Below are 24712 nucleotides of genomic sequence, written 5' to 3' on the forward strand. Positions count from 1 at the left end.
AAGTGCTTAGTCACTTGTGAAATAAAACCACTCTTATAAAAAGCTTTCATTTATGGTTCATTAAACTAGAGGAAATAGTAAGCTAAATAGTAAACCTAAATAACATATATTTTCTGATTACTTTTGCTTCATTGTATCCATTAATGAATTGCCATGGTTCAGCATTTGCAATTCAAAAGTGAGTGAATTCTTAGCTTTTAAAAAGCAAAATTATAACATTACATTTTAGTTTGCAACTTTATAGCTTTGTTGTTTAGTCACAAATTCCTTTGTCTTATGACCCTGATTTGTTTCTCAGGTATTAGTATGTGTGCCTCAAAAAGAAAAAAAAAAAAAAAAAAAAAAGCGCACAATTTAGTGCCTCTATTCCAACTCACAAAATGTTAAAAATGTAAGTTCACATGAGCAAGAGTGATGATAATGAGAAGAACAGTTCATATAATGACAAACCAGCGATGGAAAAATGTGCCCTTTGTCAAAATGCTCCTCACAGCAAAATTACCATGAGTTTAACTCTCTGTGGGATTATATGATACTATTACCACAGAATTTAAATTAGAAAGGAAGAGAACTGCATTGAAATGGATCAAACCCTAGCTTCTCCCCAGAATGAATATAAATATGCAAGTCCTGCTCTGACTGCCACAGAGGATTTAGAGAACACATAAGTGACTCCGCAGACTGTAGTGCTTCTGAGCTTCGCTGCCCACAAGGCTGTTGAGCCTCTCTTGAAGGGGCCAGAGAAAGGAAGAGCAGACTCCAGACACCACAGGGAGAAGACAGTTCTTTTTTTATTATTCACATCTTGTCTTTAGAGACCTCACTTAAAAAATTCTCAGTAGAGTGTAACCTTATGCAAGTTTACCCAAAAGCCTCTGCCTTCATAATCTATTTTCTGAGATATAAATGAGGAGGTATCCTTTGACAATTCCTTGCATATTATTCCTGTGATTTTCTTTCTTTTTTCTTTTTTGGACGGGGGATTGAACCCAGGGGTGCTCTACCCCTGAGCTAAATCTCTAGTTCTTTTTATTTTGACACAGGTTCTTGTTAAGTTGCTGAGGCTGGCCTTAAACTTATGATCCTCCTGCCTCAGTTTCCCTAGTTGCTGGAACTGCAGGTGTGCATTACCACACCCAGCTATTCCTGTGATTTTTAAAAAGTCAATGTCATGAGCTACTAGCTTAGCTAATTTGATCCTCCACTAAATTTGCTCCAAAGAGTTTAATGTCAATCTTCACCTTGATTTCTTAAAGAGAAAAAGGATTGGCCCACTGGTAAAAGTGATACAGTAATAATGGTTTAAAAGGGATTTTGCACATTTTTAGGACTGACAACAATGATCCTGGATAATGCAGGGATATCAGATTACATCATCATGATGTTCCCAGGTAATGCAGATTTAAACCTTGGTGGTGTGATATTGCTTAAGAAAATGAAGCAGCAATCTTAACCTAGAGACACTGGGAAATATTTTTATGTAATATGATAACAGGATATGTTTTAGTAATGAGGGAAATTAGGGGAAATGCCATTCAAGTATGGCTTAGGTGATTAGAAGAGTAGGAGAAAATTGAAATGTTGAAGATACTATTGCTACACACAGGACAAACATGTTTAAGGAATAAAGGTTTCACAAGCAGTGGTTCTAAGCTGTATTTTCAGACATGTGGGTCTTAAAAGAAAGATTATGACATTTGTTTTTCTGGGTGTAAATTTACATCTTTATGATGTCATTATTTATTTATGTTGCTTTTATTGACTTATAACCTTCAATGCTGATTTTGTATATGGCAAACTAGTATTTTCATTTTCTGAAATGTCCTTGTTTAAGACAGGTCAAGCTCTCATGCTTGAACAATTGGTTTCAACTTATTAGGGATTTTGGTTCTTCTAAAGGTGTAGGCACCAAAATAACTGCTCTAATTTATTAACCTACTATGCTCAGGCTCTGTGTAGGCACTCTGCATATATTATCTTCCTTAATCAAATGACAATTCACTAGAGGTGACATTATTATGCCGTTTTCAATAAGGAAACTAACACTTAAAGAGGTTAGGCGCCAAATGGATGGAACTGGAGATTATTGTGCTAAGTAAAATAAGTCAATTCCCCAAAACCAAAGGTCGAATGTTCTCTCTGATATGCGGATACTAACACACAATAAGGGGGGTTGTTGGTAGGGAAGAATAGAAGTACTTGAATTAGACCAAGGGGGAATGACGGGAAGGGAGGAAGTTTGGAATAGGAAAATCAGTAGAATGAATCGAACATTCCTATGTTCATATATGAATACATGACCAGTATAACTCCATATCATGTACAACTACAAGAATGGAAAGTTATACTCCATGTATGTATGATATGTCAAAATTCATTCTATTGTTATGTGTAGCTAAAAAGAACACATAAAAAAATAAAAATAAAAAAGAGGTTAGGTACCTTGCTCAACGTCATATAATTAAACAAGATTTATTTAGCTTCAAAGTCTGGGCTCTTAACCATTCTAATCTCAGAGCCAGAAAACTTCAGGCTCTATCTTCCATCTTGATCAACTATGTAATTTCTCTTTATATTTGAAGATGACAGGACTGTCAGTAATTTCTTTCTTTCTGTGTACTAAGGGAACCAAGACCAGCATTTGACAGTTACAGGGACAGCATGTTTGAACAAGAATAAAAAGGCGGAGGATAAGCAGTTTTTACCAACAATCCTCATTATCAGATAACCACAATGAACCTTAACTTTCATCTTCTGTTGTCTTTGTTGAAGTCATGTGGAAAGCCCCAAGTCACAAAATGTAAAGGAACAAGATAAACATGAATATTGCACAATGTTCTCTGGCATACAAAGGAAGAGTAGACACTGAGTGTTGTGCTGTGCCTTCTGACACAAGGGCAATTGCTGCTCAAGTACTTTTCTGCTTCCCTCTCTCCAGTATCATAGCAGATTCCTAAGCAAGAATTTGCTAAATGGTGATGCTGCCTTGAATCCCCTTAGTGTTTGAAGATCCTGTTTCATTTTGACAGCTCATACTCTCTTCTTTTAAATACTCCTGTAGAAAACTTATAGACTGGGCTAGGGATATAGCTCAGTTGGTAGAGTGCTTGCCTTGCAAGCATAAGGCCTTGGGTTCTAAGCCCCAGCACTGTAAAACAAAACAAACAAACAAACAAGCCTTATAGACCAAAGTACCTCATCTAGCCCTTGATTTGTTACTGGATTATGTTATATGGTATGTAAGTTTGACCTTCTCCATCCAGAAGAAGCAAGCTCCTGGTTATGTCCTGTACTAAATGTAAACTTAACCCTCTCACAAGCACCTTCATGGCCAGACACCATGTACAGCTTCCACATCTTGTTGTTGGTTGATTGACTTCTTGCTTTCTAAATCTGATTTTTAAAATGTATTTTTATTACAAAAACAAAATAATAAAAAAGTTTAAAGACAAAGAAGTCCTTATTCCCTTTCCTGACAGCTAATCATTCACTAGAATTTGCTATATAGCCTTTCAAAATTTTGCTAGATATATTGAAAATATATAAACTAAAAATTGAGACTGTGTTCTAATATCATCCTAAAACTTGCCCTTAAAAAAAACAAAAAATTCTCACTGAGAATTGTCACTGAGAAAAAAAATTCTATGACTATATATATATGGATCTATTCATTATTTTTTTTCTCAGTTTCATACTCTTCTATTGTATAGGTGGTCCATAACTTCTTTACCCAGTTTCAAATTGATAGACTTAATAAGCCACTAGCCTCTTTGCCATTCTAGTTATGCAGAAGAGAAGCCTTCATAGGGAAGGCACAGAAGATCCACTTCTGTACTCCATAATGACTTGGGGGATCTGGGGTGTAGGAGAAACTTGAACGGTGATGAGGTCCTGGGGCCTCCCTCTCTTCCTCTGACCTAGAAACAATATACTGCCACTCTCATTGCAGGTGAGTCTCTCAAGAACTGGGTGCAGGTTTTGACCTTAAACATTCTGGCACAAAGTGTTCAAGTCAAGTGCAGCTCCATGCTTCCCAGGGGAACTTACCTACTGAGTTACATCCCCAGCATTTTTTAAAAATTATTTTACAATTTTGAGACAGTGTCTTGCTGAAGAGCTTAGGCTGGCCTCAAACTTGCAATCCTCCTAACTCAGCCTCTTGGGATTGCTGGGATTACAGGCATATACTACTATGTCCAGCCTGAAGACCACATCTTGAGAATTACTATTGTATTATGATTTGATAGCTATGTCACAGATAGAAAAAGTTGGAAAATAATGCTTCAGGGAGTTGTCACTCAATTTGAGAATAGTTACTATAGATAGCTGATTAATCAGAACCAACTACAGTGGGGGGAGGATGGAGACAGAAGTACCACCCTTGCGTGCTCTAGGCCCTACTGCAGCCCTAAACCTGGCTATGAGCTGGGGGTTAGAGTCATTTTGCACATGTAGTGCTGAAACCTTACAATCTGTACATCTGTAACACCAGGGGATTGAATGTTAATCTCTAAGGTCCTAATATCATAGTAGCAATTTGCTGCAAAGATTGATTAATCTGATTAATCAGAAAAACTGATTAATCCCTCTACTGCTCTTTGTTCCTTTTTTATTTTATTCTTTAAGCTTGAGTATCTTCACTTTATATCCTTCTTAAACCTTCTCCCCACCTAACCTCTCTTCCTCCTGAAGGAGTGGAGTTTTAAAATAAAGACATATCAATAAAATGCTTTTATAGTTTGTGAGAATACTAGATAATGGCAGGGCCAAGTTGCTACACTGGGAAGACCAGAGGGTAAGATACAGAATGAAGAGGAGCTGCCTCCCTTAGTCTCACTTGACAATCACTCAGAATGTGTGGAACCACACCTGACTCTGCAAATGGGGAAGTCCCCTTTGGTAAGTGTACTATGTTGTCTTGTGCAAGCAGTCACCAGCCCAGGCAGAGAAGTGTTGGAAGTCAGTCATTTCTTCATGCCAAAGAGGGCAGAGGGAACATTTTTGGGTCAAAGGGAGAGCAATGCATTTTACACAGATTTAACTGGTGTCTCTCAAAAACAAATTAAAAGATAAAAGTTCAGTGATTCAATTTTTTCTTCCCAGGAAAGGTAGTAAAAGTAGAAAAGAAAAATAAAAGTACTGTGAAGATTTGACATTTTGGTTCTAATGTAGGTATTTAGTGGAAACAACAAGTAAGTCCATGCTTCAGGGGAAAACTAACCAACTACAGTGGAGGAGGATGGAGACAGAAGTACCACCCTTGCCTGCTCTAGGCCCTACTGCTGCCCTAAACCTGGCTATGATCTGGGGGTTAGAGTCGTTTTGCACATGTAGTGCTGAAACCTTACAATCTGTACATCTGTAACACCAGGGGATTGAATGTTAATCTCTAAACTCCTAATATCATAGTACCAATTTGATGCAAAAATTGTTCTCAGTTTTAAGTAGGCATTTGTTAAACAAATTATAAACATATTTTAGAATTAAATGAGAGGAGAAAAGAATACTTTTGCATTACCTGTCATGTCTCAATATGGGTGTAGGCAACACACTTGTGAGAAGCCATCCAAATTCAGCCAAAGTGTGTAGCAGAGGGCCATAATCTGTCTTGATTTCACAGCCCTGCATGAATAAGCATAAAAGTTCACAGTCTAATGGCAAAGGCAGTCAGCTACAGAAGTAAATCTGACAAGGGGTGATGGGTATTGTGGTAAGGGGAGTTCATTCTCTATTAAGCAAAATTTCATGGGGCTGCCATATTCCTGGGTTCATTTTCTGCGACTGCTGTCTTCAAACTATTGAACCAAGTTAAAAACACTGGGAGTGAAGAGTGGGAATTTGGATCTTCTTTTGGTCTTCATAGGTCAGGGTTCTTAAACTTTAATGTATGGGGACTGGGAATCTGCATTTTTAAAAAGTTTTCTAGGGAATTTGGATGTGAGCACTTTATGGAGCACATTTCGAAATTGGGGAATGAGGTTGAGAGTTGGGAGTGAGGGCTGAGTAGTGAGGGAGGGAGGAACTTGGCTGTATGGGGCAGTCTTTTCGGTACTTTTTATTCATTTGGAATTTGTTTTTACTTAGAACTTCACTTCTTCCCCTCAAACCTCCCCCCTCCCAATGGGATTTCTAGTTATTTTGAAAATGGGCTCTGCTTCTCTAAGCTCTGTCAGGCTAGGAAGGCACAAATGTCCCTGCAAGAGCCCTTCAGTGAGGGCCTCATACACACGACAGAGTATACCTGAATTCAGTCTGTCCACCTCAAGGGCAGTCCATTCGGTGACATCTGAATTCAGAGGCACAACATCAGCAGCAATGTCATCTCTCATTACGAAGGACAATGCTGTGTGTACATATTTGGCCTGGTAAGAAAGAGAACACCTTTCGGATATTTTTGCTTTCAAAAGTCAATTCATAAAGTTAAGAAAGTCAGTCACTTTACTTGGAGAGAAAATGCTTAGTTGAGTGACTGAAATTTTTTTGCTTTCAACCAGTTATCAGGGCATTGTGTAAAGAGAATCTCAGTGCCAGGGGATTTTGTTTAGGGTTAGAATTCCAAGTTTTTGGAGCCTCCTGCTATTTATGTACAGATAATTTTATTTTGCATTCTTACAAAAAATAAACATTAGGGAAAGCGCACTACTCTCAACAAAGGGTAAAGAGTATGAAAGAAGTTTTTCTATGCATTTGTGATGAAATCGCGAACTATGGTCAAATCTGTGTTTAAGGAATCTTCATGTTTCAGCAATGAAGGTATTCAACATGTGAAAATAAAGACAAAGGTAAGGGTAAAGCGTCAGAAACTGTAGCTCACCTCAATGATAGTCCATTGTTCTACTACGATGGCATCATTTCCTTTCCTGTTAGAACCTGGAACTCCAGAGCCTTCTTCTTCATAGATAAAAAATCCTTCCAAAGATTTAGGCAAATGATCCCCTGTGAGGAAAGCATATAATTAAGAAGAGTTATAAATATTACAAGTTTCTAAAGATTGTCTAAGTCCTTAAACAATACTTACAGGAAGCTGAAAGAAAAACATTTCAGTTAAAAATATATAAATTAAAAACATATTTTGACTGAATTAAATATTCTTCTTTTTAAAGTTTTTCTTCCTTTTCCCCCTAAAGGCAAAGACAGTTTTGAACTTCACTGGATTAAAATCAAACTATCCACATGAAAACTATGGTATCAGAAATAGGATTAAATAATGTAATACAATGAGAAGCGAGTGGAAAATCAACCTAAAAAGCATCTGGAAATTATCTTTAGCTTGAAATCAAATTTTGGTTTCTGATTTATATGTTATGTTATACCAATAAGACAAACAATATAAACATGCTAATTCTTGAAATTAGAGGTATGATATTAAAATCAGTGCAAGGTAAATTCTTTAAAAAGTATAAACACAGAACAATTCTTTACCTCAGCGTTGCATTAAAAAAAGAACACCCCAAAGCCCCTAAAATAAACAGTGACAGGAAGACCCTAAACAGAAGTCATTGTCAAAAGAATTCCTGCTGGGAAGGAAGTTTTAGGGGAGGGCCTCTTTGACTTTTTCTTGAATAGTTGACAATAACCAGCTGGCCTAAACTAAACTGACTTTGTGGACATTCTTTTGTCTCTTGTTTTGCAATAGAAGACATTTTTCCCATGGTCATTTGTGGGTTAAACATTTTGGTTTTTATGCAGCACAATGTCACATCAAAGTTTCCCTGGTTGACAGTTCTCTAAATAATAAAGTCTTTCAATATTTTCAAATGATTTTAAGCTTAAAGATAACAAAGGCAAAAGTTATTTCAATGTAATTTTCAGTACTAATTTTCATTAACAGGTTATTGAACTTTTAGATAAGTAAGACATTTTTTTTTTAACATCACTCATGTTTAGGGCAGAATGTCACAAAGAATTTACATTTTTGAGAGTTGTTCCAGAACAAAGTAACAGTTAATTTACTATCTGGAATTGGTTCTTTCCCTACAGTATATGTTCCACCTCCTTTAAATTTACTTATCTACCATTACACCAAAGTAACCAGTGAAATCAAATCTAGACCATCATTAAAAGGATATATGCCCTAAGTCCTTTTTCAGAATGGGAGTATGAGTTTTAAAAATAATTTTTACTGCGATAATTATTAGCTAATTACAATCTTCCTTTTATTTCCTTTGGGATTATATAATGTGAAAAACCACAGGTGGCATGACTGTTCTGTGGCTCTCAATATTGTGATACATAGTATTTCTGTACTTTTTTTGGTTTTAAAGAAAGAATGAAATACAATGCAATACTACACAGAAATTTTTAAAAAAGGAGAGATTCAGTGTTATGCGACATTGAGGATGAATTTCAGAAATACTATGTTGAGTAAAAGAGGCCAGTTATAAAAGAATACACTCTGTAGAGAGTGCTCAGTCATGAGAGCTCCAAGAACAGGCACAACTAATGATGGTGATAGAGCAAAAAGATGTGTATTTCTGAGTTGGGAGGATACTTACTGAGAAGGAAGGGTCATAGGAGGACCCTCCGGGATGCCAGCAACGTTCTCTATCTTGATAATTTGTATCCCTTCCACTGTACAGGTAAGATCAATGCACTTTACTATGTGTATGTTGCACTTCAGTTAAAAGTAAGTCCTTCCTTCTCACTTTAAAGCTCCCAAGTACCCATAGCTAACTCTTTTAGGACCCATACCAGACCCCAGAACCACTGAATCCTGACACTTCCACAGGAGTGAGTTCTTAGATTTCTTGAGACATTCTCTCAGAATTGGCAGCTAGGAATGATGGCAGGGAACAACCTGTAAGGACGTGACCATTTCATTGCTCAGTGTTAAATCTTCCAGAAAACAGGGTGAGGTAATAAGTCTGAACAATTACCTAATAACTGTCTCCTCAGTGGAATCACCTGTTAACATTACACAATCCAGAGCAAGCTTCTTAACCAACGTGCCTTGGCCCACTGGTATCTGAGACCCAAGCGACAGGTATGCCAAAATATAGGGCACCCCTTCCTGCCCAGAGCAGCTTCATCCACTCATAACCATGTGCCTTAGGATAGTACCATTTTCTGTACATGTGATATGAAAACGTTACAAAGCACTGGCCTGACTCAATGTTTCTCAACAACAACAACAAAATTTTTAGCCAAATACTATCACTAGCAAAAGAAAGTGACGTTGTATCCTTGAAGGATGATCTCCAAGCACAGATTGAAGTGATCCCTTTAAAGTCTAATGTTCTGTCTTAAAAGTGCACTCAGACTTCCCATTCTTGTTGGGCTTAGTGGTGCACACCTATAATCCCAGTGACTCATGAGACTGGGGCAGGAGGATCATACGTTTGAGGCCAGTCTGGGCAATTGAGTGAGAGATCCAGTTTCAAAAAAAGAAAAAAACAAAAAAAGAGTCCTGGGGCTTTAGCACAGTACTAAAGCACTCCTGGGGGTGTCAATCCTCAGTACCCAAAACAAAACAAAACAAAAAACCCAAACCAAACCAAAACATTGAAAACCAAAAAACAACACTTCACACTCTGTTCAAATATATTCATCTTATCTAAAAAAGAAATATTCTCTTTCATTTCATCCCCATCTTAAAGTAATATTGACACTCTACAAAGAGATTTATCCTGCAAATTTGTGCATGTGCATACTCCCTGGCACAAGGGCACATACCCTGGTTAGAAATACCCTGGTTAGAAAAATTCAAGCTTGGAGGAGGGAATGGTTTGTCAGACATGTGATATTTACACTCATTTTAGCTAGATATGACATCGACATTCCTTTAAATGTAAGAAAAGGTAACATTTCTTTAGTGTTTTTGGTTCACATGTCATTTGTGTTATTAGACTGCCCAGGGGGTGGGTCCAGGACCACCTTTGAAGTAAAGGGCAGGCATGTATGGTAACTGTCATTCTGCATTTCTAGTATGTCCATTTTGTCTCCAAAACTAGTCTGGGCTTATCTACTTCTCTCCACCTCCACCATCATCTCTCTAGGGATTTGCAATAGTCTCTAAACAACCTTCCCGCTTCTATTCTTGCTCTTGGTGATCCATTCCTGAAATGAGACTAAAGAAGTGTTTTTAAAACTGCAAATCAGATCATGACTCCCTCTTCAAATCTTCAACAAATGAATTGAACTAAATATCCTGGCATGATAGTTAAGAGCCCACAGTCCACCTATGTGGCCCCACCACTTTCTAGTTGTGCAAAAGTGGACTCATTATTTAATACTTGTGTGCCTCAGTATCCTCACATGTAAAAGGGGACTAATCATACCTACCTCACAGGGTTGCTGTGGGGTTACTTGAGTTAGTCAATGTGCAGTACTTAGAATACTGCAGGCATATACTAAGTACATCACACACATTAGCTCTTGTCACTGATTTTCTAACAGTATATGACTGCATGAACTTGCGTCTCCTACTTTATCTAGGGTCATTTTCTCTCTTACGTATCCTGCTCCAGCAACACAGACCTTCCCCCAATTCCTCTTTCCTGCCTTAGGGATTTTGTGCATTTGGAGGTGTTTCTGTTGCCTACAATGCTCCCCTCCTGGTTCTCACAGGTCTGCTCCTTTCCAGTGCCCTAGTCTCAGGGTAACTGCTACCTTCTTGGACAGAACCTCCCCTTCAAGGAGGTTCTTGTCTGATACTCCTGCCACAGTCCTGTTTCTCAATTTTTAAATTAGATAAATATATTTTGATGCCTTCATAACCTGATGTCTGTGCTACTCTCATGCTAGTTCCTGAGAGTAGCACAGACATCCATTTTACTCATTATTGTAAACCCAGTGCCTAGCACAGGGTCTGTCATAAACATTCATGTGAAATAAAGAAATACACGTTTCAATGTTATTACTCCATCTCACTCCTCAGTGATACTTTGAAATGACTATCAAGTGAGGTCTGAAAAAAACTCATAAAAAAATAAAAATGTAGCTTTAAGAGGTAGCATACTAAGGTGGAGAAAGGCTATTCTCTGAAATGAAGGGGGTATTTGGTATGCTAGTGAAGAATAGGAACCTCAGGTGTGTGTGTGTGTGTGTATGTGTGTGTGTGTGTGTGTGTGTGTGTGTATTTCTTTCTGTGTCCCAGGGGGCTTTTCAAAACAGAAAACACTGTTGAGAGTAAGTATAAAAGGACATCGTACAGGAGTTTCACAGATCTTCCAGCTTTTACACCATAATTCTACTTTTTTCTCTCTTTCTGTATCTATAGAAAGGTATTTTAATCAGTGTGATTTATGAGGTAATATTTTAAATTTCTGAGCAATGTCTGGTTTTGTACTTCCATTTCTCATGGTGAACTGATTTCTGACAGTATTTGGGAAGAGGACAGAAATAAGACAGAACAAAATAACATTGTCTCCCTATGTGCTTTAGATGTCAGGCATCAAACACCCCAGAACAAAGCAACCAATTCAGCCCTGCTTCCTCTGTCTTGCTTCTCACAGTGACACAGACATTGGTCACAATTTCCCCTCTGCAGCTTCCCTGCATACTCCCAGGGAAGTCCTGAATGACACACCCAGTGGCCAGACCCCACAGACTGACGTGGCTTGGTAGGGGCTTGGCATAGTGTACAATGTAAAATGTCTAATGAGACATTCCAGTGCTGCTGAGAAGGGGAGAGTCTCCCTGGGGTTTTCTAAATAGTTTTGAGGCTTTAAGAACAAAAGCCCCACAGAGTCTCTGGTTGGCAACTGCTGTGGCTAATTTTATTTTCATCAGGCAAGGCCCAAGGCAGGGGTGCCTGAGGGGGACTGTGAAAAGAGTATTTTTGTTTTTCCTTAGGCAGTTCGTCACAAACGAAAATTTGAAATGCTTCTAACTTAGACTCTTTGTGGTGGCTATGGGAGAGAGGGATAGATATAGATATTATGAAGCATAAATTAACTTCCGCAAAGATGATCTCTACTACCAGAATTAAACCATACATAATAAGTGGCAGGAAAGGAAACTAACATCAGAAAATGAACTCTCCTGCAGTCTAGGTACTATCGGAGTCACTTTATCTACATTGTATCTTATTAAAGTTTACAATAGAATATTATTATATAAGAATATTATTATATAATATAATAGAATATAGAATATAATAGAATATTATAGAATATTATTATATAAGAATATTATTATACTCCTTTTAGGAAACAGGCTGTGAGCTCAACTGGCTTCCCACATAGCTAATAAACAGAAGACAGAATTTAAATCCTGGTCTGTCTGATTTTAAAGTCTATTTTCTTCCCATTAAAACTTGCTCTTTCTAGCTGAGTGTGTGTGTGGCACACACATGTAATACCAGGGGCTCAGGAGGCTGAGGCGGGAGGATTACAAGTTCAAAGCCAGCCTCAGCAACTGTGAGGTGCTAAGCAACTCAGTGAGACCCTGTCTCTAAATAAAATACAAAATAGTGTTGGGGAAGCGACTCAGGGGTCAAGTGCCCCTGAGTTCAATCCCCGCCCCCCACCAAAAAAACTTGCTATTTCCATATAAGACCAAGTGGAAGAACTAACAGATAACAAAAAATACTAAAATCTTTTTTGAGCACTTGCTATGTGCTAAGCACTATGCCAGAAGTGGCAATTCTAGGTGCTTCAATGGGCTTCATCCTTAATCTCAGTGCTAGTTCAAAAGACCTACTGGAATGTGACTCCTGATAATTTTTAGTATTCATCCAAAGTCTTCAGCTGCATTTTGTTGAGTTATTACTGGGCTGGTTAAACAATACTAAGGTGTATTGATGCCTCATTTATCAATACACTTTTTCACTCTTTCCTCCAACATCATTGAGTCAGGGTCCTAAGTCATTCTGCCTTTCCTAATCTCCAACATTCCTTATGCAAATATTTTCTCAGTCTCCTTATTATCATTTTTTCTCTTTAAACACTAATTTCTCTCTCTCTCTTCTCTCTTTTAAAGTTTCCTAGAAAATCATTGTTGGGAAGTTTTTGTTGTTTGTTTTTGTGATAGACATGAATAATTTATGTACTCCTTTATAACCGAGAAAGGTTAAAGAAAGACAAAAGAAAAAGAGAAACAGAAGTAAGAACAGTCACTTTCTGAACCAAAGATTACTTTTGTACACAAATTATAGTCAGGTATACACTGACTATATATGGTAGTAGTATCCAAAATTGGGATAATGTAATAAATGTGACTACTAGCAGTTTAATGCTTTCATAAACCTTATGACTAGGCTATCACACCACATTGTGCTTGGAAAATTCCACTGGTCAATCCCACAGTGGTTTGTCTATTCCTGACAGTTGGAACCCAATGGCAAAGATTACATTACAATTCTCCCACACACACTGGGTGGCAATTTGTTCTTAAGGATGGCTAAGCTTTTAAATTAAAACCTCACAGCTGTATAATGAGTGGAATCTATTTCCTTGGGAATAAAATCTGTACTGTAAGCCATAGAACTTTTTTTTTTTTTTTCTTTTTTTGGTACCAGGGGCACTTAGCCATTGAGCCACCTTCCCAGCCCCTTCTATTTTTTTTTTTTTTTTTTTTTTTTTTTGAGACAGGGTCTCATTAAGATGCTTAGGGCCTTGCTAAATTGCTGAGGCTGGCTTTGAACTTGTGATCCTCCTCCCTCAGGCTCCCTAGTCACTGGGAATAGAGGTGCACACCAATGCTCCCAGCAAGCCATAGAATTTGAGAGGCAAAAATATTTTCACCAACTTTGACAAAAGTTCGGATTATTTAGATATATTAAGTATCATTAATATAAAACTTACCTTTAGGTGTTTCCCAGCATACAAAAGCATCCATTAAAGACAAGCCTTGCTTATAATAAAATGTAGTTAACTGTAGCCAATCAGCATCAAGTGTACTAATGACAGATCCTTTTCTTGTTACTTTCATTGACAGGACTCCTTCCTGATAGGTCCAGCAGGGTGAATCATCATCAAAAACATTGAAGACTGTGTACAATTTGTTATCTGGGGATACACATTCAGAAGGATGCAAAGGTAAAAGTTAAAATTTTATTGATCAAAGAGTCTTAAATTTTTTTTTTTATTAACGAGATAGTTCAAGCTTACAAACAAGTACAGAGAATAGTAAAGAGCCCCACTACTCAGTTTAATCAAATGTTAACATTATGCCATATTAGCTTCAGACTCTTTTTTCACAGAATGACAAATGGATACAATTGAGGCTACTATGTAGTATTTCCTAATTCCATTCTCCTGGAATAATTACTATAATTAATTTTGTGTTTATCATTCTTATGAAAGCTTTTATTCTTTTAATATACACATATATTCATATGATAATGTTTGGCAGTGTAACATTTTTTTATTTAAATAATACCATACTGTTATATATCAATCTACAAACTGATTTGTGTGTGTGTGGTGCTGGTTCAATCCTCAGGGCCTTATGCATACTATGTGAGTGCTCTACCACTGAGCTATACTCCCAGCACTATAATTGATTTTTTTGTTTCAATATTATGCCTTTGAAATGTAAACAGTTATAATGATGAATTTATTTGTTTTAACTGATATATGGTATTCCAGTTAATAGTTAACTTTTTTTTTTTTTTTTTTTTTTGGTACTGGAGATTAAACCCAGAAGTGCTTTACCATGCAGTTACATCCCTAGTCCTTTTAATTTTTTTTTCTCTTATTTTGTGACAGGGTTTTGCTAAGTTTCATAGAGCCTTGTTAAGTTGCTGAGGCTGGCCTCAAACTTATGATCCTTCTGCCTTAGTCTCTGAAGTCTCTAGGATTTCAAGTCTGTGACTATTCTCCTTTTGACAGACATTATTTCCAGTATTTTGTTTTTAACAAACATTTTTAATATCTCCTTGGACCATGTGAGAGAGGGGCTAGAATACATACTTAGACATAGAAATGCTGGGTCATATCTTCTACTTTACTAGAAATTGGCAAATTCTTAATTTGGGGCTACGGACCCACACCTATGGCTATGTTTTAGAAGGTTTAACCTAACTTGTATTATAACAAAAGTATTTGGATTCCATGGATTTCACCAGATACTCCAAGAGGTCTGTAATGTATTCCCTAGATCCCCTACCTTCTCTCAATTAAGAGCTACTGCCATACAAAGTTATTAAATATAGAATTTTAAAATATTTAGAGGGCTGGGAAGATAGCTCAGTCGGTAGAGTGCTTGCCTTGCAAGCACAAGGCCTTGGGTTCGATCCCCAGCACCAAAAAAATAAAAAAATAAAAATAAATAAAAATATTTAGAAAGCAGACTGTAAAGATTGATAACTAAGTTAAGTAGTATATTGGACTCAGGACTTAAAGACTAGAAATAGACACCTGATCTGATGAAACAGGGTGGGAACCAACATGGAATTTAAAGGTAGCAGTGGATAGAAAATTGAGAATAGCTTTCTGACTATACCTCCAACAACTCTTGTTCACTCTTAACATTCAATTTATTTTCACATTGCAGGAAAAAAAGTGTGGTTGTTAATTAGGAAAGTGTGAATAAAAAGGGCAGGATTCTGGAGGGCGAATGAGGAGATGATTTGGGAAACGTTGCACAGTTCTGAGACTGTGCTCAGATGATCTAGTGGATCTTTGCCACGCACAGGATGTTGAGGGCATCTCATCATAACTCAGAAAGGCCATGGCAGAAAATCGGCTGAGAGCAGTTAGTTTATCAGAGTTTATTCTGGGCCCCACACTGGGTTAAGCACTTTGTAGACAGCTCTTGTTTACTTCTTAAAACAATCTACTGAGGGAGATCCTACAATTGTCTCCTTTTTCATAAAGAAATTGAGGCATCTGACTCCTGGACCCATGCTATTTACTCAAAGTTATACAAAGTCTTTGATTTTCTTTGATAGTGCTTTTAGAAAAGCATGCTGGAAAAGGCATCCGAAAACTTTAAAAAGTCCAAAATAAATGAATAAAATATTCTCAGTTTCTTGGGAAAACTTGCTAGTTGGCAAAGAAGAATAAAACTGTTGTTCGAAGTTATTTTTGGCTGTGGGCACTATTGTTATAATAATTGTTTCATCATGATGTGCCATTTTCATATTCTAGATGCTGACCAAAGAAAGTCAATTAATTTCAAAGATGAAAATCATCCATGAAATGGGAAAGGCTCAAACTAAAATTTTCACACATTGTTCATGAGGACAATTGTAAATACAGCTTTCTTATAGACTCATTTCTCTTTTAAAAAATATTTTTAGTTGTCAATGGACGTAATACCTTTATTTGTTTTTTATGTGGTGCCGAGGCTTGAACCCAGTGCCTCACATATTTGAGGAAAATGCTCCACCACTGAGCTACAACCCTAGCCCCATAGACTCACTTCTTCAGGTACACATACAACCTTCCATTTTACAAGGGCGTTTTGAAAACCAACACAATTTTATTATATGGATGGCACTATATCATCTGCTAGGAAGAACTGCAGTCTGAAAGGCTTATTTCTGGCTGTAACGATTTTTTAAAATCATGACAAAATTTATATTAGTTCATTTAGTCTTTATACTCTTTAGAAATTTACTTTGCCTTGTATTTCTTTTTAATAAAACCTCAAATATGAATTTTTCTAAATTTTAAACTAGGAACATATTCTCTTTCTACTCATGGATTACCTTCTCCCTTTCTCAGATTAGAGGAGCTGGGGCTGTCATTTTGTTCCATTTGATACTTTCCACTTTCATGATGAAGTTCTTCCTCAATTCCACTTTCAGATGATTGCCCACTTAATGTTCCTTCATTCCAACTTTTACAGTTCTCATCTGAACTGTGTCTCACATGCAGCATTGATTCTATATCTCCATCATGGTCAGTTCCATTACAGTATTTAGTTGGTGGATAATGCTGTGATATGAATCCAACAAATTTCATTCCTTTTTTAGCAGCGACATTAATCTGAGGTTTGAAAAGAGAAGGCAGAACAAGATGTAAACTCCATTTGCATTGATTATCAATTAATCTTTAGCTTTATGAAGGAAATTCATTAGAAGATGGAGTAAATTGACCATTAACTAAAGACCTATTCATAAACTAATTAATAATCCTTAAAATAGCACTTCTAAGATTAGAGCACACTATCATCATGAATTCTTCAAACATAACTAATGTACTTTAGACATTATGAAAGCAGGAGCTATATTTTCTCTGAAAGGCCACAATTGTGAAGAACTTGTAATTTTTATAGCATGATCTTTAGAGACCATGTAACAATGATCTTTCCAACTGAAGCAAAATTATTTGCGCACTATTCTAGCGGCTGGGGTTGTGGCTCAGTGGTAGAGAGCTTACCTACCACATGTGAGGCACTGGGTTCGACCCTCAGCATCACATAAAAATAAATAAATAAAATAAAGGTATTGTGCCCATCTATAATTTAAAAAATATTCTAGAAATCTCCACAAATAACATTACAAATACATCTTCATTATGTGGAACATTAATTTAAAAGCAAAACTCACACAGTTCTCTGTGTGGTAAAGACAAGTGCACTTGCTCAATGTTAATAAAGAAAAACATAATATGACTAATGGTTGATAAATGTGTCCATACAGAGCATAAGCCCAATTCATAGCACAGTTCGTCTGAAGCTTTCTGACTTCACAGGCATTTGCTTGTATACTTACTTCATAAATATCTGCTAACATTGTATCTTGGTATTGTTGTCTCCTATCTGAGTCAAATACTAGTGATTAGATCAAATCCTATCTATTAAAGAATAGGATTCTGAAACAGATGTCATGACAAGGAAATAATTTGAGAACTTAAGAGTGGTTATTTTCATGCTTTGTACTTTTCCCATTGAAATACTTATAAGATTGAGCTTCATTTAAATGCATACTGCCAGAAACCGAAGGCATTTTCTTCCCTGCTTTTCCTTCATTTCTTCAGTCTGTTTGTGTATATGCCTTTTTCCTTTATTCAACTGGCAATTCTTCTGAGGGCAGAGGTTGTGTCTTATATTCATCTTTGTTTGCAGTGTTTTGTAGTAATAGGTGCTCCATAAGTACTTGTTAAATAAGTTAAAATGATAGTAAGGAATGTCCATTATATGATTACATTTATATGATTAAATGTCTTCAACATTTGTATGTTTTAAATGTTACCTGGGAATGTGAGAAAGAGTTATGATGGAGATTTCAAATGGAAATGTCTATAGTTAGAAAGAATTGGAATGAAAAAGTCCAGGAAGAACTGGGGCAAAATCAAGATCCTATCAAAGAAGGAAATTAAACTTAGCTTCAGCTAAAGAGAAAGGAAAATTCTAAGGAGGGGAGAGTCTGTGAGGGTGTGCAGTCAGACAAAGGACTATGGCTGGCACAAAATAATTTACTCCTATAAATTCACATATTAAAATTATAACAATGAGCCAGGCGCAGTGGCGACTTGGGAGGTTGAGGCAGGAGGATTGCAAGTTCAAAGCCAGCCTCAGCAGAAGTGAGGCACTAAGCAACTCAGTGAGACCCTGTCTCTAAATAAAATACAAAATAGGACTGGGGATGTGACTCACTGGTTGGTTGAGTGCCCCTGAGTTCAAATCTCAGTCCCCCACCCCCAAAAAAATATAACAATGCATGAAACATTAGAAAAATAACCACAGATTTTCCTTTTTATCAGGTGTCCTGGGAGAGAACACGATGGAGGGTTGGATAAGGAGGCAATGCATTTTGCAGGTGGAAATGGGTGAATTTATTATCTGCATTTTCTTCAGATCTTATTAGTTGATTTGAGTTAGAAATGTTTTTCTACTAGTAGAAAATTTTATTTGGAAAGGTCTGGTAACAAATATAGTATTACTGTCTTTTCCATTTTTTAAGTTGGATGATTGATATTTTTAAAATGCCATTTTAATTGTAAAATCTTGAGGCGGGGGTGGGGAGGAAGAACACTTGAAAACCTAATTTTAAAAACAGAGTGAACACGGGTATTATGTTTAAACTTGACATGAAAGCTAGCTGTTCAACTATCAACTGTACATAAGGCAGCCATTCAAAAATAATATTTGGCACTCACTTATTGCTGTATTGCTGTTACTCATACTCAGGGCAATGTTCAAATATTTCATGTGCTATGTTTCCTGAAGCTTTTCTATTCATGAAATAACCCCATTACTCTAATTGCTGAAATAACAGTACTTTCCTGTTTAAGTAGATCTTTGACTGTGTCCAGGAAGTCAAATGCAAAACAAGGGTTCTGATGGTGATCTGTTAAGTCTAAATTAGTAGCTACATTTTTGTTTTCAAAAGAAGTTTTCTGGAGTGGATTTATTCCATGAAAAGAAATAAATTTCGCAGAATAGTAGTCGTAAACAGTATGTGTACTTTGTTTATAAAAATCTAGTCTCAAAGACCATTCCTAAAAATCCTCACTGAATGCTTACTTTATACCTAAATGGGAAATATCATTAGCAACTATAACTGGCTATACACAAACTACAGGTAAGCTTACACACATGGTTATTTAAAGTGTAGAAGCAATAACAAAAACAAGTTTCACAGTTTCTTACCTGAAAGGAAATGCCTTAGTTTTTTGGCTATATGCATTTAAACAAAGCTAAAACCTTATAAGTAGGTCGATGCAGCTGAAAAAACAAAATATCCATAAAATCTCACCAAATTTAGAACATTTATGAATATATACCTTCTCTTGGTTTTAATCAACATATAGTGTTCAACTTTTCATTTGTTTCAACTAACTTATATTGTAAGACTTTTCATTCTTCACAGTCAATTAGTTATTGTGTTAATGCCCATTAAATATTTGATTGTATTGATATACCATTGTTTCCTTGGGAAATGTCTCAGTTTTTGGAAATGTGGTTCATTATTCACTGTTGATTAAATATCTCTGTAGAGAAATGACTTTTTCTCCTTTCAAGCATTTTTTTGGAATAGCCTCCAAAAGAGATTACCAGGTTACAAAATAAAATAGAACTTATGATTCTGATTACTAAGTTGATATTCAGGAACACTACCAATTTATTATAATGGCAGATGCAAAATGAGTGCTAGTTTTTCTTAAGGTTTTGCCAATACTTCATTTAATAATTTTATTTTCCTAGGTTAATGCTGGTGATGTGTTAATTCTTGGTTTTTATTTACATTAAAAACTATTAGTTAGTTTGAACCTTTTGCTAGCTTTCTGTTGTTTCCCTTTGCATGTGCTGCCCATAGATCTGTCTGTCCATTTAAGACTGGGCATTACTTTTGTGTATTTATATTCATTTCCTGTATATTGTGAATGAAACTTCCATAGGGTCTATTTGTTGCAGATTTCCCCCTGATTAATTTTTTTAAAATTCATTTTTATTGTAAGCAAATGGGATACATCTTGTTTCTCTGTACAGGAAGTAGAGGCATACCGTTTTTGTAATCATACCTTTACCTAGAGTAATAGTTTTTGATTCATTCTGTTATTTTTTTCCCTCCCTCCCCAATTGATTTTTAAAAGTTAATTTTTCTGGGCATAATTAGTTTATATACTTAAACTCCTCAACCTATTTATAATTGACTATGTTTGCTCTTCCATTTTTGGTCAGTTTTTTATACTTAAAAAAATTTCCTCCTTGGGCTGGGGCTGTAGCTCAGTGGTATAGTGCTTGCCTCATGTGTGAGGCACTGGTTAGTGCCTCAGCACCACATAAAAATAAATAAATAAATAAAGATATTGTGTTCTTCTACAACTAAAAAAATATTTTAAAAAATTACCTCCTTATCTCAACTGAAATGTGTAGAATCTATTTTCTATAGAATGACTGCCCACTTTCCCGGTAGAATTTATTAAATAATGGTGATTCTTCCATTTTTTTCTTATGGAAGGATTGTCATTAAATTTTCTCTATGTGATTAAATTTGCTTCTGGTACCTTCTGTTTCACTGGTCAGTATTTCTGTTTTTAACATTGTACAATTTAGTACAAGTTCTTCAGTATGTTTAAAATTCTGGTAGAGTGAGTCATCTATTATTTCTCTATTCTTTTTAAAGTAAAAAAGGAAATTGATAAAAGAAGAAATACCAAACTTTTGCAATATCACAAGAAAAATGTATATATTTAGTACCTTTTCTATCAGTTCTTTTGCTATGTCATTTGTTTGTGTCTCATAAGTTAGAGGACATTCCTCAATCACAAGTCTTGGGCGTCTCTGTCCCCTGGGTGCTGTCGAATGCTTTGAGCTGTAACAGAGAGAATATGTTCGTGGTTGGAGGACAACTGCTGCTTTTCAGCTAATAAGTTCATGTGAAAATGAGTGAGAACTCACAAATAAGGTCCAAGGCAATATTTTTGTTGTTTATTCAAGTCTGATGACTATCTTCTCACATAAAAAAACTAGAAACACATAGTAACATCTATTAAGTTAAAGTTCCTTAATGTAAACTTCTAGCTAATTTCCAATTTGAAATTAAAGAAAAGCTTCATGTCTGTTGTTTTAATTAAAGTTATGAGGAGTGATTTAAGATCATTGTTATATTTCATTATTATACAGAAGCATAAATACGAATCATATTTAAACTCAGATAAATATTGCCCTTTCTCCTTTTCTTATTTTCTGAACTAGTTTCCTTGCTTATTTTTAACTTTGTTAGGGCACTCTAAATCTATTTGAATAGTGCTATAAACAGAATAATTATTTATACACAGTGATAAGATTTGTAATTAGGACATAAGCATTGCTAATGTATGAAAACGTCATGTTTATTAAGTAACGCTTGAACTAATAAATACCTGATGGGACTCTGTCTCTTAGAGAAAACCGAAACCTACACACCCTCTGCTAGATTTGTATAAGGAGGCAATACTCAGTAGCAGACAGGGGCCCTTAAACACCCAGGATTTTTTAAGGCCTTTGTTTTTCATTTTAATCTTTCTGTTTTCTCACGCTTTTCCTATTATTTCATTTTTTCTTAGCCCTTTCATAGTTAAAGAAATTTTAGTGATCCATCGTTATAAAAAGAAAGCAGTTTTTACTCTGGTTTTAGAGATGGTTTTTAAGAGTTGTATAAAAAATTTACTGTGTTGCTGGCAAGGCGACACATGCATGTAATCCCAGCGACTTGGAAGGCTTAGTACAAGTCTCAAGGATCGAAAGGATCGAAAGTAGGCAACTTAGTAAAACCCTGTCTCAAAAAAAAAAAAAAAAAAAAAGCATTAATTTAAGACATTGTTCTGGCTATTTCCATTCTTCATTGGTAAGAGCAACAGTATTTTTACCATTAAAAAATCTATTGAATTTGAAATCTAGATAGGCAAAAATTGTTGCAGCATTATTTGAAAAAGTAGCCATTAATATTTTTGAAAAAATAAAATAAAATGGATGACTTTAAAACCTTATTTTTCATGTGCAGGGCCTGGGTTCTATCCTCGGTGCAAACAAACAAACAAAAAACTTGGTGAAAAAAAAGTTGACAGTTTGTCAAATTTGTGAGAACTTGACATAATAGACTTTTCTGTTGTAAAGTTTTAGAATGAGGAGATAGTTTTTGTTGCCACTATTAATGACAGTTTTTGTTGCCACTATTAATGAAACAACATATGGCAATTTAAAGAGCTCAGTGAAAGTGGACTTCACAGGTCTGGTCAGCATGATTAGCCCAGTGATAGTGCTTATAGCTAACAACTATTCCTTTATCTGCTGTCCTTGCTACAGGAGCTTCCAGGTGCCTTGAGTGTATTTTGCTTTCCTTTTGTCTACTGCCATCCTCCTCTGGGACCTTGTTTGCCTGCAAGGAGTTAAGGTCAGTCATGAGTTTTAAGGAGGAAGTATGAATTTCCTTGCTTCAATCCAGTTTCAATTGAAAAACCTGTCTTAAACCGAAATCTCTAGTTATTCTTTATTTTCCATCACTTTTTCAAAATTATTTTCTTTTAGGCAAAGAAAACTCATTTTTAGCTGCATTGTAGCATGAGTGTTTCCTTGGGAACCATGATTACCTTAATTTCAAACGCAGTAGGACCACCCTATATAGGTAACTTGCTGGTAGGTGTTTTCGCTGCCCCACAGATTGTATAGCAGGATGAATGGCCCCAACGATATAGCCTTTAAGATAATAGTCTTCCACTTTTGTTACTATATCCAGAATTGAGTTTATCTTGATGACTTCTGGATTTGGTGAAGCTGAAATATCAAAAGCAAAGAGAAATTTGCACATTCATAGGATTTAATTATACATTATTTCTATTTATGTATGATAATACTAATGAGTAGGCGAAATATCCATATGGCTTAAACTTAGATAAATTGCACTATTTTTTATTATATATTTTCTAAACGTATTTCAGAAGAAAGCAAAAGTGCTCTTATGAACTGATATGTAATATTAGCAATATGTCTTAAAGCAGACATACAATGCCTTGTATGTTGTTGTTTTGTTAATTAAGGCAGCTTTACTTTTTTAAAAAAAATTAGTTGTAGATGAGTACAATACCTTTATCTTTTTTATTTATTTATTTTATGTGGTGCTGAGGATGGAACCCAGTTTCTCACACGTGTCGGGCAAGTGCTCTACCACTGAGCTACCGCCACAGGTCCAAGGCAGCTTTACATTTTAGGATTTCATTTAAATATTCCATTAGTAGATATGGAAGACATATATAAAACACATCATAATTTGAAGAGCCAATTGTTTTTTTGATGTTGAACATGATGAGATGCATAATTTCTTAAAAATGAACAAATGTCATACAAGTCTTTTTATTTATTTATTTATTTTGGTACTGGGGATTGAACCTAGGTGCTTAACCACTGAGTTACGTCCCCAGTCCCTTTTACTTTTTATTTTGAGACAGTCTCGCTAAGGTGCTTAGGGCATCACTAAGTTGCTGAGGCTGTTGTCAAACTTGTGATCCTTCTGCCTCAGCCTTCTGAGTTGTTGAGATTATAGACGTGAGCCATTGTGCCTGCTACAAATCTAAAACTAAAAATGGAGAAATGGCATTGATAAATTGATAAATTGATAAATTGATAAATAGGAATCATCAAGAGCTTTATAATTTTCAATTAGTCTTCAAAAGTACCATGTTTTCTCTGAAAAGTTAAAAATATGATTTCTTATGGCACCTACATAAATGCTTAAGTAAAGGAATTGAAATATAAAGTTACCCACAAGTTCTTTGTAACAAGTAAAGATTCTAAACGTAGATGAAATCTAAGTGTAAAATTAAGCCATCACTTAAAGGAGAGGGAAATCTGTTGGAACTATAGAGTAGCACTATTTGTATAGACTAGAATATAAAAGGGGAAAAAAAGTACATTATTTGGGAAAATATTCTTAATATTCTAGCAATTTTAATTTATATCATTAGTTTATTTTCTCTGTGTTTGTTTTTAATGGAAAACAACCAAGAATTATTATCTAGAAATAAGCCTGCACTTTGATCATCCCTTCAGTCACAATACATATAAAATTAATTTCAGGTATGAGCTAAGTTGGTTCCTGGCCTTCTGTTAGTGTGGTCAGTGAAATCCAGCAAAGAACTTTTGCTGACTGCCTGAACACAGGAAGGAGGTTATGAAGCAGACAAGGAAGAAGGGTCAGAGGAAATCCCCTCCTCCCTTACATTAACATCCACGTGATGGAAAAGAAATTCACCCTCAGTGGGTATTTTTGCCAACTTCTCAAACTAAAATAAAACACTCAACAGAATAGCTGTACACGCCAGGATGAATTCATTTCCTCCAATTTTCATCCTCTTTTGGATTTAAACTAATATTCTACTTTTAATACATTTTCTTCATT

The 24712-nt window shown here is 35.8% G+C and overlaps 1 protein-coding gene across 3 annotated transcripts in view; it reads right to left on the bottom strand.

Annotated features, from left to right (window-relative positions):
* The window catches only part of RFTN2 (raftlin family member 2), a 70554-nt gene that overhangs the window by 22576 nt on the left and 23266 nt on the right, over positions 1-24712 (bottom strand). For 2 of the 3 annotated variants that reach the window (XM_079133618.1, XM_079133617.1), the window contains exons 3-8: positions 22908-23091; positions 21037-21151; positions 16598-16877; positions 13746-13949; positions 6815-6936; positions 5519-5622 (exon numbers count right to left, since the gene is read on the bottom strand). In XM_079133618.1, coding sequence (XP_078989744.1) covers positions 5519-5622; positions 6815-6936; positions 13746-13949; positions 16598-16877; positions 21037-21151; positions 22908-23091 — 1009 coding nt within the window. Of the gene's footprint in view, positions 1-5518; positions 5623-6086; positions 6363-6814; positions 6937-13745; positions 13950-16597; positions 16878-21036; positions 21152-22907; positions 23092-24712 lie in introns of those variants that run through there. The other variant, XM_079133619.1, reaches the window with a different exon arrangement.

This window comes from Sciurus vulgaris, assembly GCF_902686455.1.
Source record: "Sciurus vulgaris genome assembly, chromosome: 3".
In the NCBI taxonomy this organism is placed as follows: Eukaryota; Metazoa; Chordata; class Mammalia; order Rodentia; family Sciuridae; genus Sciurus; species Sciurus vulgaris.